This window comes from Halyomorpha halys, unplaced genomic scaffold (assembly GCF_000696795.3).
Source record: "Halyomorpha halys isolate HHAL.00 unplaced genomic scaffold, Hhal_1.1 Scaffold952.1, whole genome shotgun sequence".
Lineage (NCBI taxonomy): Eukaryota > Metazoa > Arthropoda > Insecta > Hemiptera > Pentatomidae > Halyomorpha > Halyomorpha halys.
Genome location: NW_027109235.1, coordinates 173,864 through 190,545, shown reverse-complemented (window position 1 = coordinate 190,545; position 16,682 = coordinate 173,864). Strand labels below are relative to the sequence as shown.

Here is a 16,682-nt window from a genome sequence, read left to right as displayed (position 1 = left end):
TATCGGCATATCTTACGGATCCGTCGGTGTCAATACAATAGACCTCCTCGAAGCAGGTGAAGTCTTTTCTTTCAAGGAACTTCATCAATTCTTCTTTGTCCCTGTGGTGCCGGCGTGTTATAAGGAGGGAGTTGTTAGGGGACTTTCCCAGCACATGAGCTGGTGTTGCAGACTCTCTGCCGCATTTGCGACAGAGGGACCCAACTTCTCCTTGCTGTCCACTGGCTCCTGGGACTCCACGCAGGGGTGCGTAATTGATATTAAGTTTCAGGGCGTTCGCCCATTCTGACCCCCGAGAGTACCTGCTTGTCGCATACATGTCTATTTGCTTTCGGGGTCTCTTTGAAATGGCGAACACCGATACCCTGCCATCTGCAACTGGCCCATTCTTCGAAAGCCTCCTCACATAACGAGGATAACTTCCCACAACTCAGCCGCTTCCAAACTTTCAGAACATCCCCTTACACTTAATCATGCGTTTGATTTTGACCATACCACTATTTTAGCCACTGTTCCAAATTACCGAAAGAGACTCATCTCAGAATCCATTTATATACATCTTGAACCCCTTCCAGTTAACCACAAAATCAATAAAAACTGTATCTCGCATTCATACAGCCATATATTTCACTTTATATTATTCATGTTACTCCTGTTATCTTTACTATTACTATTATCAGTGTAGATAAATGATTATTTTCATGATATATAAATACTACAGTTGTTATTATTGTTTAATTATTTTTCTTACTTATTTCTTTGTAATTTTTTTTTTTTTTAATTCTACTCTTTATTTAATTTTACTTATTATTAGTTACTTCTTTTACAATCATTGTTATTATATCCTATATTGTATTGTACTACCCTACTATATTTTCTTCAGTATAATCTCGTATTATTAGTAATGATATGTGTCATTCTAATTTTACTTAGTTATTCCTAAATTAAAAATTATTATAGTTATTATTATTATCATATTTCTGTATCTTTCTCTTATCATTTTTCATTTTTTGTCATATCTTTATGACTACTTCCTGTATGTATACGCGACGTATTTGCGACGTATATGTAATAGAAATATAGCCGTTAAACGGCTGGCTACCTCCTCCCCACTCCTCCAACTTCCGCTTCATTGTTGCCTTCTGTTCAATTCGCTTTGAACAGGTAGGTTGTCCTGACTTGTTCTTTGCTCATTTATTATCATTATTATTATTTTTTTTTAAATTATTCTTTCAAGACGTTTATTTAATCTCTACTTTCTTCTTTTTTATTTTACGTATTTTTTAAAAAAAAAAATTACTCTTGCCGTTGTTACTTATTTTTATTCTTATCATTGTTTATTCAAGTTTATTTTATACTGATACTGTTTTATGTCTTCCTTCCTTTTATTTATATGTAATTTCTTATCACTTTATTTTTACATAATATTTATCCTAGCTTAAACTACCTTATTGTATATTATTGTTGTGATATTCTCAGTTTTTTTTTTTGTATCTTTTTAGCCTTGATGAAGCCCTGCAAAGTGGGGCGAAACGTCGGAAAATAAATAGTTGTAAACTATTTTTGTTTCTCTTTTGACCGCAACCCTGACCATCTTCTTATATATCATTTTTTTAAGTTATGCTAAATTCCACCTTACTGTATATGTATTTTGCTTCCCTTTGATGATTTGAATATTGATGAATTTGTATTACATAATTTATTCTCTATTGAATAATATGATTTAACTATTACTTATTAATTGTTTTTATTTACAGAATTCTAAAACTCAAACTGTTGTTAAGCTTACTGTTGTACCATGTGCTCCTGTTGTTGAAGTCAAAATTAAAAGACCAGATACTAAATATCAATTGGGCTTTAGTGTTCAAAATGGAGTTGTAAGTAAATGTATAATTATTTCATATTTAGTTTACTATAGTGTTTTTATATATTGTTACCTTGGTTTGACAACGTTGTAACTGACATTTTTTGTGAGATTATTCATGCTTCTGATTCCCCTTTGTCTTATTCAATAGATAAATAAACTGTATCAGCAATATGTTAAAAATCACTGAACTACTAATGTGACATCTAAGTTCTGACTGAAGGATATTTTTTTACTTGCGTGGTTTGATGCTGTACCTTGGGCTGCACATCCCAGCTAAGGACCTCAGAGAAAGGTCTGCGAACAGTTTAGGTTCTCTAGAAGTGATCCTGTTTTTATTAGGTTAGCTTAAGTTTCTTTTGGACTCTCAACTGTTAGGTTTTTAGTGTTCTTTATTTAATTCAAATCCTTTTCTTTTTGAGTTTTCATAACCGAATGGGTTATGAAATCGAATTAAAATGCAGCCTACCTCTCCTCTGATGACCTTTGGGACAGTTAATAAGTCTATTGCTTTCAGGGAAAATACGACAAAAATGTAATGTGTGAAGTGATTAAAGAAGAAAAGGAAAATTACTTGCCAGTTTTATTATTTGATTTTGAGAATTTGATTATAGCTCCTAAGGCTTCAAACATTAGCCCGCTTTTCTGTTTGAAAAAGCTTTCTATTCACAATTTCGCTGCTTAATATACCGAAACCAAATATCTACACCTTTATTATTATTCATTTTGTCTACAATAAGGTTCAAACTACATTTTGACTTATTATAAATAAAATTAAAGGTATGATATTTTTTTATTAAAAATTAATTAAACTTAAAAAGTTAAACTACAACCATGTAAAATAATGAGGATATAATTGATATATATATTATAAATAACAGAAAAAGTTTTAGTACTTCAAATTTTCAAACTCGTTTTTCTTAAGTTTTGACCAGTTAAAACTTTGTCAAAATAAAGTAGCAGTGGTACTCATAAACTGGTTTATGTATATATGCTGTTGTGATATTTAAATTCTCTGGTTAAATAAAAACAAAAGGTATTAACTGTTACCATGAACAGAACATAGACATTAGAAATTGAACAATTAAAAGTGAATATTATTTATGAAAAAATGGTTTAATATTAGGAAAGAGTTGATTAATATTGTGGAGAAAACATGGTTATTTTAATGATAAAAGAAAATGCATGTGTTTAATATTTAATATGTTACCTGTCCTGTGAACCACATACAGTTCACAAAACGTGACACTGTGACATCTCTCTATGCTCATGAACCACTTGTAGCCCCTCGTAGTATATACCACTTCTATTGAAAATATATTCACTGAACGTGCTAGGTCTTGCACATTTTTAAGCTTGAACTTGCTAGGACAGTTACACAGTTTAGAAAAACAGCGGGACATATGAAAAAATATTTTTATTTTTTGAGAAAATTACAAATGGAAAAAAAAATGTTTAACAATAAGCAATTAATCTATTGTGTTTCACTTGTGACTTGTTTGAAATTAAGACAGACAATAGGCTTTTTGGCACAATATACACTCAGTATTAACCTATTTTGCTTTTTTTGCAACATTTTCCCGACTCACCATGTTTTCATAGGTTGTTGTAGCATCCGGAGCAACGTTTCCTTATTATTTTACGATCTTCTTTTCGCTCAATTTTTGTTAGAAAATGCTGGGCTGTAAGCAAATTAGAGGATCTCAGACTACCAGAAGTCAATGTATGCCCTCCAGGTTGACTGTCTAGTTGCAGGAATTCATGTATTATTTATTTTTGTGCCTATAGCACGGTCAGTCTTGATTTTCTGTTTGAGGCTGGGTGCATTTTTGATACAACAATATAGTATTTGTTACTGATGCACATATCAATATGTCAAGTGCAACTTTTTTATACCAAGGGAGGGACTTTCTCTTCGGACCGTAATAGCTTGAAAGCTAGTCAGACACATTTATCTACCTTTCTTTCGTTCGTTTATAGTCAAGCAAAACCTTTGGTATAAGTTTTGACTGATCCACCTGACACTTGCATCTCAGCACCATGGCAAGTCGAGATCATGACATCTCTTTTGTCTTTCCAGTTCAAAACTGTAATATTGTTTTTTTTGTCGTGCAACAACTTCACCCTTCTTTGATTCCGGGCCATCTTCTTCAGTTTTAGAGACCTAGAAAGGCCTGCTCTATTGACGCGCAGAGTGCCATACAAATCTGTCTTGTGTTGTAACAGATAATCAGCCAAGCCCACGCAATTGTAAAAGTTATCACACACAACAACAACCCTTCCAGCTTGTAGCAAATCATTGCACAAAAATACAACTCTACACTTCCTGGCTCCTTATTAGGGTCACGTCCCCTGCAGATACTACAGTTCCATACATATCAATCTTGTGGTCATAATTTATAGATCTTAGAACCGTATTCGTGCGCTTTGGAGGGGTTATATTGGGGAAATGATATTTTACCTCTAAAAGGCATCATGGACTCGTCAATGATGATGCACTTTCCAGTTTTCAGTAGATTCTGCCTATTCTTGACAACACAGTCAAGAAATAGTTTGACTTTGTATAACCGTTCTATCGGATCTCAAGAAGCTGTATTGTCGAAAAAGTGCCAACAACGTAATATAGATGAGAGATAGTTGTATGACATTTTTATGTTATGAAATATTGGATGATAATGTATCGGATCTACTACAGAAGTACAGTAGTAGTAACTACTACTTTTTTCGGATAATACTGCTATGATGAAAAACACAAACTAGTATCTTTTGTCGTAAATTCAACAACAGACTCAAATAAGGATAAAAAAAGGGGAAGAACAACAAAATAAACTGGGAAACACATGTGGCTCATGGGTATGCAGGTACTAAAAAGTCTCACGCCTGTGAGCCATATGTATTTCACGGAAATAATGTATACTTCTCAATATCTATATTTTTTTTAGGGTTAATCTGGTTTTCTGGCACCATAGAGAACCCTTTCTTAATAAAAAGTCATTTGGACTTGTCGGATTGTTTTCATGTTTCATACCTGGGACAGGGAAAATGTTAAAAAGTTAAATTTATTTCTCAAGTCTAAATCAACCCTTTGCACTCGGTTATCCCCTTTGATGGAACAGCATAAGTCTAGCATATCACTCATTTGACTACTCTGAGGGGACAGTGTAAGTCTAGAATATCACTCGGTTGTTCGCTATGAGGGGAAATGAAAGTTTATTTACGATTACAGAGAATCCACTTATTCTACCACATTTTTTTAAGAAATGCATGTTTTGCTGTAGTTTTTTAAGTAAATTAATGACAGACTATACACTCTCTAATCTGCTGAGCAATATGTAGGATTATTGGAATAATGATTCATGATGTAGGGAAATGATAAGATAAAGAATCGATAAGATAAAGAAACGATAAGATAAAGAAATTGGAAAAGAAATTGCTTCAGAATTCACCATACAGTAGAAAATTACAAGAAATAATATTTTACATCAGCCTGCTATTGCACAAGAGAGTGATTCAACTGGTTTGCCTATAGATTGCACCACTTGAGGCAGGGAAAAATCCCCACCACATTCCCTGCTTCATGTTATTTATCTCTCACAACACATTCTATTTAGACGTAGGGAGGTGGCAGCCCCATCATCCAGCTGTCTAAGCTGCAATCAGCCACTAGTTCTCCAGTTAGGGGGTTTGGTGCAAGGTTGACTCCCTTACCTGTTAAACAAACACCTGTCAAAGAAACTGAACAAGCCTTGGAACATTGAACTGATCAAGGGCAACATCAGCCTGGAAAAGGACTTAGTTACTTGGCTACATGGAATGTGATAAGTTTACTGAAACCTGGTGCTGCTAAGGAATTAGAAAGGAACTGCTTCGGTACAGGATAGGTGTGGTGGCCCTTTAGGAGATTAGATGGAGAGACACAGAACTGACCATGCTGAAGGAATATATGATAGTAAGGAGTAGTACTAGAAGAAATACTTTGATAAAGCACGATTCACAGTTAAAAACTCCCTACAACATGCTCTTATTGTATATAATATTTTCAATTTCTAAAGAATGGTTATAATTGTTTGAATAAATTAAATTATATCCAATTTAAGTCTCAAAGCACTCTTATTTCTTTGAAATTCCGATCGGCCAATTCAACCATCCTCAAGGACAATCTATCAAATAACAGCTTTTATTATACATTCATTTTTAACAAATAACATTACTATAAATAAAATAGCATAACTTAAATACAAATTTACACTCACATAAATAATTTAAAAACTTTTTTGCAGGCTGTTCTGCTCAGGTCATCAATTTCAGTCAAAATTACCCATAAGACTGATCAAAATTACCCTAATGAAACATTAGGGAGTCATATTAATTTACTAATAAGCTTTCCTTAGGTTGTGTCTAATTACCTATTTTGTCACTCTTCACATTAAATCAATTTAACACTATTATCACTTTCTTATCACAACAATATTTTTAACCTTCCTTACACTCAGGTTAGGCATATAATTTATTTATTTCAAACTGTATTTTGGTTAAATTTATTATTTCTTTTATTATTAAAATTCATATCAAAGTTAATTATAAATAGTAACATAAAATTTTTACCCTTATTTTTCATAAATTAATTTCGATAAAATCACTGCATAGTTTTGGATTAAATTTCTTGTGTTTGTTTTAAAATTCACTGTATATTTAATGTTTTCTGATATATAAATAGACTCAAGTATTTTTCTTTTGAATGTATTATTTTCTTTATGTAAAATTATTGTATTGTCAAAATCGAATATATGTTGCTTTTTAGCTGCATGCTGCACTAGTGCTGTTTTATTGGGATCCTTCTCCTTGGTTTTTTTTATATCATTACTGTGTTGATACATTCTATTACCCAACAATTGTTTGTTTCATCTATATATTGTAATATCTTCTTTTATGAGTAAATAGTTATTTTTTATATATAAATGGTTTTTAATGTTTTTATTTTATATATCGTTTCAGTATTGTTTATTTGTTATATTAAATCAAAAAAGCAAGCTAACCAATTTTGTTCAGTCAAATATGGAATGTAAAAGATCATTAGAAAAGGCAAGATGGCGGGACCAGTCTGAAGTCCGTTGAATCATGGCCATGTTGAGCAGATTTAAATATTTTAAAAGCTTTATTTAACTTACCATCATAATTGTAGTTACCGTGTATTTAAGAAAAAAAAAGTTAAGTATAAGTATTAAAGAAAATTATTCATAAAGGAAATCATATGAAAAAACTCAAAACCGTAGTGCTACAATCGTTGTTGAGTATGAACACCTATAGAAGGGGAAGGAAGAAACCTTAGTTTTTTCAGATCACTTGGGTTTTAAGCGCCGAGAGGAAGACGTATCCTGGATCCAGAAGGTCCTGAACATTCTCGGTCTCTCTTAGTGGACATATAATTAAACAAATTTGGCTTTCCTAAGCTAATCTTGAATTTTACATCTTTCCTTACAGCATTTTAATAAAAATTCAACTCTAGTAGATTATCTGTTATTTATCCACGTAAATGAATTTTTCTTCCTTTTGAGTTTTGGTAAATTAGTGTCATGTCCTTTATCGCTGATTCACCTCGTTTGCCTATAGATAGCGCCAGTCGAGCCAGAAAATAATTCCCTACCACATTCTCAACTTCATGTTTTTCATATCACTCCACAGATTTTATTGCAGAAGTTGCAATCTCCTTTGGTATCTTACCTCAGTCACTTTAATGCAAACTGTTATTTGCAACAGCTATGAAGAGGATTTGTTAAGCGGGTATAGTCTTTTTCCATCTGTAATAGGTAAAGATTATGAAGAATCCTTAAATTATCTTTTACTCATACACTAAACTTGAATACCCTGGTGTGTGTTTCCTCGAAAACACATTCATGTAGCAATAATAAGATTCGCTTATGGATCAGAGGTCGAGTATGTAACCACAATCTATTAAAGATTTCGTATGAGGAGAAGATGGTTGGGGATGCGGTAAAAATGAAACACAAATAAGTTAATGTAACTTATTTAATTGTGTCAACATTTCGGCTAGAGTTTCTAGTCTTCATCAGAGCTAAGAACAGAACAAGATAACAACCACGAACCTACTTGCCGCAGTACCAGACTTTACCACCCGTCCAGACATCTGCAACACCATACATCCTCATCGGACGTCATTTTTTCTAGCTCTTTAATCTCTTCACACACCCAAGTCTTCTAGAACTTTAACATCTTCTATCATCCATTATTCTTCTATTCATTCTTCTTGTATTACCCAGACTTCTCTTAATATTTCCACTCCTGTTATGCCTAATTTGTCAGTCTCATTTTTCAAAACTTCTTATCCTAATCTCAAATCTCACATAAACACCCTTTTTTCTCTCCATAGACGCCTGGCCCATAATTTAGAACAACATATTTTTTTACTTAAATGTCGCACAAACTCCCTTTTTACAAAAACCATCTTTCTATAATTCGTGCTGCCCTCTTGCTGGCACAAACTAGGAAATTTGTTTCGAACAAAAAGGAAACTTAAAATGTCCCTATATCCAGTCAGCGAGGGATTCTCAGGGCGGGCGGTCCCTTGCCCTTCAACGCATTTATAGCTGATTTTAATAGTAGTTTATTGAAGGAATCAAATGTCCCTCCATTGTAATGGACATTCTGAGAAAATTTTAGAAATCTTTTCTGGACCTAATAGTATAGCAAGGGTAGTCAAATTAAAAACAGCGAAGGGGGATTTTGTTCGACCTGTCACAAAATTGGGCCCATTGCTTTCCTCAGATTAGTCAATGTAGAAAACTGTTAATTAAACGTTAAATTTTTGTCCCAAGACAATTGGTGGGCAGTATGTTGTCATATTTTATTGTTACCTTGTAAATGATATGTAGTTAGTATTAGCGTTTAATTTAATAACGTTTATTTTTATTTATATTACTTTAATTGAATTTGGTTGTTTGAGAAGAAAAATATGTAATTATATTTGTGTGTTACAATGAATAATAGAAACAGTTGCTAAGGGCCGATAATCGTCGCTAAGAGGTTGCCTAGCAATGGGCCGACCATCTTCGTTTTTTATAGCAGTTGCGGCTAATTAGTGGCTATGATAGCGTCTAAACAGCACTGTCTGCGTATATAATTTAATAATTTGGACATTTTTAGTGAGTTAACCGTCATTACAGTTCGGAACCAGACCACTTCTGTGTTTCGACTTTAATATTAGTTCTGGATAATTAACAAGGGACTTTGAACTAGTATAATCTCTAAAGCATAGACAAACTGAGAGATAAATAGATCCGTTACTAAGTAGGACTTTTTAATCTCTCTTATATTTCAATACTTCCGAATTTCAACTATGGTTGAATTTTGAGCAGGTAATACCTAAGACATGAACACTTATATTAGACTCGTTAATCCTCTTTATTTGTTAATTCTTTCATCAAAAGTAAACAAACTTTTAACAATTACTGGTATACACTTAGGAATTGTTCACGTGACTTACAGGTATGGCAGAGGCTGAGTTCACCCGGCCGCCATTTTCTTTTTTTTCGTCCCCATTTTATTGAGGTCTCGCGATCGACTTCTTTTCGTTCACCGCCATATTCGTCATCTGACTTACTGGTTTAGTGGAGTGTGCCGTTAAACACTGACAAAACAAAGCATTGGTTCTCTTACTCTTTTCAACACACCTCATCCACCGGCGATACAAACAAAACAGTATCTTATTCTCCTTGCATGTTCCTTTGATGTCTTCTTTTTCTAGATGTCCCACTAAGAGAGGTCAAGGATGTTCAGGACCCCCTGCATTCAGGATACGTCCTACCCTCGGCAATCATGATGGGAAGATAGTTAAAGTTTTAAATATTGGAATCTGCTCAACATGGCAGCGATCCTACTGACTTCAGAATGGTGCTGCTATCTTGGCTTTGAATGATATCTTTGGTGACTGCATATTTTACTGTTGAAAATTGGTTAGCTTGCTTTTTGGTTTAAATAAACAATGCTGAAATGATACATAATATAAAAAATACTAAAAATCATTTATATATAAAAAATAACTATTTACTCATAAAAGAGGATATTACAATATATTGTGTGACAATACTATAGAAAGACTGAGATAGGTAAAACTAATTAAAATTATTTTAGTTCAATATCCTTTCTGAGTTGTTTTTACCAAATATACATAAATTTTATTTATGCATGTAGTTCTTTGACAACATATAGTTAATACCACTAGATTGTACTGTTTTAGTTCTGTATGTGTACTTCATTAAGGAGTAATCAGCTCTAACTATTCGTCTGACAGTAATAATTATAAAAAAATTATGGTCTCTAGAACGATAGTGATATTGTGTAAAATATTAACATTTAAATGCTTACATGTTAATAGATTTATTGCTAAGTAATCTTTATTCTGGTAGAAAATTTTATCTATGCTTAATCCCTGTTATAATTTTAACATGTTTTTTCATAAATCACTTGGGTTTATGGTTTTACCTATCTCAATTTTCTCTATAATATTGCTGTTAAAGCCACCTCAAATCGACTGTCATTTTGTTGGAAGGATTTAAAAAGAACAAACAACTAGCTGGTTCGGATTAAAGATTTATTTGGTTCAATTTAAACATTTGAAAACTAAAACTAAAATAAACAAAAGATGACTAACAATGAATACAAGTAAAAATAAAAAATAAACGAGTCTAATATAAGTGTTCATGTCTTAGGTATTACCTGCTCAAAATTCAACCATAGTTGAAAGTCGGAAGTATTGAAATATAAGAGAGATTAAAAAGTCCTACTTAGTAACGGATCTATTTATCTCTCAGTTTGTTTATGCTTTAGGGATTATACTAGTTCAAAGTCCCTTGTTAATTATCCAGAACTAATATTAAAGTCGAAACACAGAAGTGGTCTGGTTCCGAACTCTAATGATGGTTAACTCACTAAAAATGTACAAATTATTAAATTATATACGCAGACAGTGCTGCTTAGACGCTATCATGGCCACTAATTAGCCGCAACTGCTATAAAAAACAAAGATGGTCGGCCCATTACTAGGCAATCTCTTACCGACGATTATCAGCCCTTAGCAACTGTCTCTATTATTCATTGTAACATACAAATATAATTACATATTTTTCTTCTCAAACAACCAAATTCAATTAAAGTAATATAAATAAAAATAAACGTTATTAAATTAAACACTAATACTAACTAAATATTATTTACAAGGTAACAATAAAATATGACATTAACATACCGCCCACCAATTGTCTTGGGACAAAAATTTAACGTTTAATTAACAGTTTTCTACATTGACTAATCTGAGGAAAGCTATGGGGCCAATTTTGTGACAGGTCTAATAAAATCCCCCTTGGCTGTTTTTCATTTGACTACCCTTGCTATACTATTAAGTTCAGAAAAGATTTCTAAAATTTTCTCAGAATGTCCATTACAATGGAGGGACATTTGATTCCTTCAATAAACTACTATTAAAATCAGCTATAAATGCGTTTAAGGGCAAGGGACCGCCCACTCTGAGAATCCCTCGCTGACCGAATATAGGGACGTTTTTAGTTTCCTTTTTGTTCGAAACAAATTTCCTAGTTTGTGCCAGCAAGAGGGCAGCACACAACACTCAGAAGGTAGATAGATGTGTTTAATGTTGCTAATCGGATTTGTGTAACTAAACTATACTAAATATGTTTCTATATGATTGTCTGCATACTGAAATCTTTAATAATTATGAGAGATAGTTGACCATGGATGACTTGTATGAGGAGAAGATGGTTAGGGGTGCGGTCAAAATGAAACACAAATAAGTTAATGTAACTTATTTAATTGTGCCAACGTTTCGGCTAGTGTTTCTAGCCTTCATCAGGGCTAAGAACAGAACAAGATAACAACCAATAAGTACAACAAATAAAATATAAACAGAATGATATAAAGTGAATAATTTTACAAAATGGAATTAATAAAATGAAGTGATGAGAGAAGTGGAAAATAAAATGTATACATAGGTAATTGAACAGGTAGGTAAAATAACATAATTAAGGAAATAAAATAAAAATGAAGTTATATAATGTAAAGAAGTATGAATATATTAGTTATTAATAATTTAAAAATTGAAATATGGAAAGAAGAATAAAGTTGAGAGAAAGAAAATATATGTAACCATAATAGTTGATAAAGAGGCAAAATATAAGTAAAGTTTAACAAAAGAAATGAATAGAAGAAGAAAAAAAATGATCGGTGTAGAGGAGGGATAGGGTCTTTTAGTTAAGTGTAAATATTAGGTAGTGTGTTGTGAGGTCTGAAAGCAATACGAAGGTTAGATACAGTAGAACGTAAGAGTTTTTGAATTATGTCGGAAAGAGAGGGGATGTATAGTAGTGATCTGTATAAGGGGGTAGAAAGGGGTTGTGAAGAATTATGACTCGGAAACGTGGACTATCTCTAATGTTGGTGAGCATAACTTAATGGTCTTGGAGAGGAAGATTCTCCATAAAATATTTGAAGTTGTCAAGGTTGACTAGATATGGAGATGTCGAACAAACCAAGAGCTCAAAGTTTTATATAAGGAATTAGACGTTGTCTAGTTTGCGAGGTTCAGTAGATTGAGGTGGGCAAGGCATGTTGCTGGGATGGCTGAGAGTGATCTGCTAAGGAAAATAGTGACCGAGGTACTACATGGAGCAAGACGCAAAGAAAGACCACGCCTTCGATGGAGTGATGGTGTGAATGGTGATGCCAGGACCATGATGGGAGTGAGGAACTGGATGGTGGCCGCTCAAGATCGTAATGATTAGTGGAGGCTGACTCAACATCGAGTTGTGGAGTCGAGTTGATAATAATAAAACTATACTAAATATGTTTCTATAATAGATTGTGGTTACATACTCGATCCCTGATCCATAAGCGAATCCTATTATTGCTACATGAATGTGTTTTCGTGGAAACACACACCAGGGTATTCAAGTTTAGTGTACGAGTAAAAGATAATTTAAGAATTCCCCATAATCTTTACCTATTACAGATGGAAAAATACTATACTTGCTTAACAAATCCTCTTCATAGCTGTTGCAAATAAGAGTTTGCCTTAAAGTGACTGAGGTAAGATACCAAAGGAGATTGGAACTTTGAAAAACAGAAAATATGATCCACTTTTGGACAAAAGTAATTTAAATTTTGAATATGATATATTAGGCAGTCCCACTATATTCCAGGATCCCACGTTATTCCCAATTCTTTCACCCATTGTTTATTTCGCTCCGAAAATTGATAAGCTTCTTGTTGACTGTAACTAAATGAAATTAACAGCTCTGGAGTGTTACTTGTCCATTTTCTCAAAGTGGACCCTCTCCATTTGAGTAATTCAATTTTTACAACTTGGGAAACTGTTTCAATCTCCTAAAATTTCTCTATTGAGTCATTGAGCACATTTGGAAGTGGTAATTGACAGGAGGTCACTTGTGAAAATTTTTCTCCTTTGAACCCAAGTTTAGAGTTAAATACCCTATGATTACCCAACCAAATATTGTTTTGAGAGCATAGTGGTAACCCTCCTGACTTATACAGTCGCCCAATAGAATTTGTCTATATAAATCGGCACCCAATAAAAAATCAATGGGACCCGGTTTTCCAAAAGTTTTATTTGCCAAGTCATATTGTAGAAAATGTTTGTGAATCACATTACGGATTGGACAAGATGGTATCTTATCCGTTATCTTTGGAATGATCACGGCATTTGTTTTAAGGTGAGGATGGAATGAGTGCTGGGGCACTAAGGTGTAATGCGCCTGAAAGTTCCCACCATTAATTGGGTTATCTCTGAAATCATGCAAAGGCTGCAGGTTAGCACTCCAGTCTAAACCTAAACTTTGAGCACAGGCTGAGGTTATAAACGATCACTGTGATCCACAGTAAATCAAAATTCTTATAGGCAAGTATTGCCCATTATGGTTCTCAATTCTAGCAATCGCGGTACCTAATAGGACTGAGACACTAGACTCAGATAGGGATGACAAAACTGAACCATTTGAGTCCCCAGTTATTTTGTCAGAACCTGGCATATTTTCTGAGGAAGGATCTAGCTCTAATACATTATTATTCCAGGAGAAAGAAGAAGTATTTAGAACTTTCCTACCCCCGTCATTCGTTCACCTATAAATAGATGTTGAAAAATGCAACAATGAATGATATCACCTTTCGCATTGATTACAAGAACTAAAGCTTGGGATCTATTGGCATAATGACTGGGCATTAAACAGTTGAAACATAAATTTATCAGTCGAATTTTATCAAACCATTGTTTAGGTTCCATTGAGCGAAAACGCGGGCACCTATACAAGCAGTGTCTTTCTCGGCACAAAGGACAACTATTATGTGTTATGGACACAACAGTGGACATTAAGACCCTTTTCGTAATATTTTGAAACCTGTGTGGCGGTGGATGTTGCACATTTAAACCGAAATTCGAAGTTAGGTTGTCTGTTTGCAAGTATATGCATTTATCTGCTTTAGGCCCCATTACTTACCTTAAAACAACAATTAAAAGTAAGTAATAAAATTATAATGAACCAAATTTCAAATAATTGTCTACATCTTAGGCCAGAGGACCAAAATTATGAACACATTTACCAATAAATGTTTAATCCAAGGACCGGAGGACCAAAATTATGAACACATTTACCAATAAATGTTTAATCCAATGACCGGAGGACCAAAATTTATGTTAAAGCCACCTCAAATCGACTGTCTTTTTGTTGGAAGGCTTTAAAAAGAACAAACAACTAGCTGGTTTGGATTAAACATTTATTTGGTTCAATTTAAACATTTGAAAACTAAAATAAACAAAAGATGACTAACAACGAATACAAGTAAAAAAAAAAACCCTCTAAGATAAAAATAAAATAGTTAGATAAATTATGAAAAAAAAAAAGAAACTAATTTACAAAAAAAAAATAAATAAATAAATATATATAGAATAAATACTAGTCGACGTAAGGTTGCTCCACTCCGATAGGTCAGAGGAAGAATGCTGCCGAGATGTGTATGTCGCAGCTCTGTAGCTAAATACACTGCTGCAATGGTCCAAAGTTGGTGTAGTGGCTTATCGATAGTCCAAATATCCAAAAGTCAAGATGGCCGCACTGACACTTATTAAGGGCAGATAGGGTCTAATTATTTTAATGTATTAGGCTAGCCAACTAAACAACAATTTATATTCAAGTCGAAACGCAGATGAGGTCTGGATTATAATGTCTGTTAACGCACTCAAAATGTCAATAAATAGTACCAAAATGAACAGGGCTGGTTACACACAGTCATGGCCACTAATTATCCGGAACTCATATTAAAGTCGAAACACAGAAGTGGTCTGGTTCTGAACTGTAATGCCAGTTAACTCCCTAAAAATGTCCAAACTATTAAATTATATATGCAGACAGTGCTGCTTAGACGCTATAATGGCCACTAATTAGCCCCAACTGCTATAAAAAACGAAGATGGTCGACCCATTGCTCTCTTTACCGACGATTATCAGCCCTTAGCAACTGTCTCTATTATTCATTATAACACACAAATATAATTACATATTTTACTTCTCAAACAACCAAATTCAATTAAAGTAATATAAATAAAAATAAACGTTATTAAATTAAACACTAATACTAACTAAATATTATTTACAAGGTAATAATAAAATATGGCATTAACAATTGCCATACAATATATATTAGTTTTTCTTTAATATCAGGCATGAAAATCTGTAATGGTGATTTACCAATTCATTTTTTTGTGTCATTAAGCCTAAAAAACAACCTTAATAAAATCTGTGGTGTGATTTGAAAAGTATGAAGTAAAGAATGTGATGGGGAATTCTTTTCTGGCTCGACTGGAGCTATCTATAGGCAAATGAGGTGAATCAGCGATAAAGAACATGACACTAATTTATCAAAACTCAAAAGGAAGAAAAATTCATTTACGTGGATAAACTACTGAGAAACTACTGGAGTTGAATTTTTATTAAAATGCTGTAAGGAAAGATGTAAAATTCAAGATTAGCTTAGGGAAGCCAAATTTGTTTAATTATATGTCCCAGTAGGACTACTACTTTATTTCTGATAAATAAATTATCAGGTAGAACCTCAATGTTTGATTATCTTCTTTCGTATCAGATATTTTTATCTTATATTTTTCTAGCTGATGCAGAATTAAACAACCGGTATTTAGACTACTGTTGTTTACAGTCGAGGTTCTTGATTATTCTCTGTACACTAAAAGGGTGGATTATTCCTTTGAATATCAATTTTTTTTACTGAAAAAAATGATTCATAGCAATGTACTTTCAGTTTAGTTTAATTTTTTTTTACCTTAATCCTTTACCCATTTTATTGTCTTAATTATATCAAGAATTTCTTTCTGCTCTAGAAAACATGTAATATTTTCTAAGATGAAATTCTGACTTTAGAAATAAAACTACAAAATTAATTTTTTTATTATTGGAAAAAATCTTGTTCATTGGTTAGCACATTGTTTACTAGTGAGACTCATCAGGGTCCTAACTTTTAATACCTATCAATGTTTTAGAAATTACTGGAAGATTATTGATTGACCGTGTGTATAGATGAATGGAATATGGTCCGGGTGCGGTAAAAAAAAAAACTCAAATAGTAGAATTATACTATTTTATTGAGCCAACATTTCGCCCCACATTGCAGGCCTTCGTCAGGGCCAAAAAAGATACAAACACTATAGTTACAAAAAAGAAAAAAACATAAGTGTAAAATAACAGGGGTATAAAATGTAAAAACAT

At 33.1% G+C, this 16,682-nt stretch overlaps 1 protein-coding gene across 3 annotated transcripts in view; it reads left to right on the top strand.

Moving 5' to 3' along the window:
- LOC106687370 (amyloid-beta A4 precursor protein-binding family A member 3) overlaps positions 1–16,682 on the top strand; it is a gene marked incomplete at its 5' end in the record, with an annotated part of 137,931 nt that overhangs the window by 96,087 nt on the left and 25,162 nt on the right. Inside the window, 2 exon segments of one of the 3 annotated variants that reach the window (XM_067047443.1) lie at positions 1,758–1,877; positions 9,627–9,806. In XM_067047443.1, coding sequence (XP_066903544.1) covers positions 1,758–1,877; positions 9,627–9,638 — 132 coding nt within the window. 3 annotated transcript variants of the gene reach the window in all.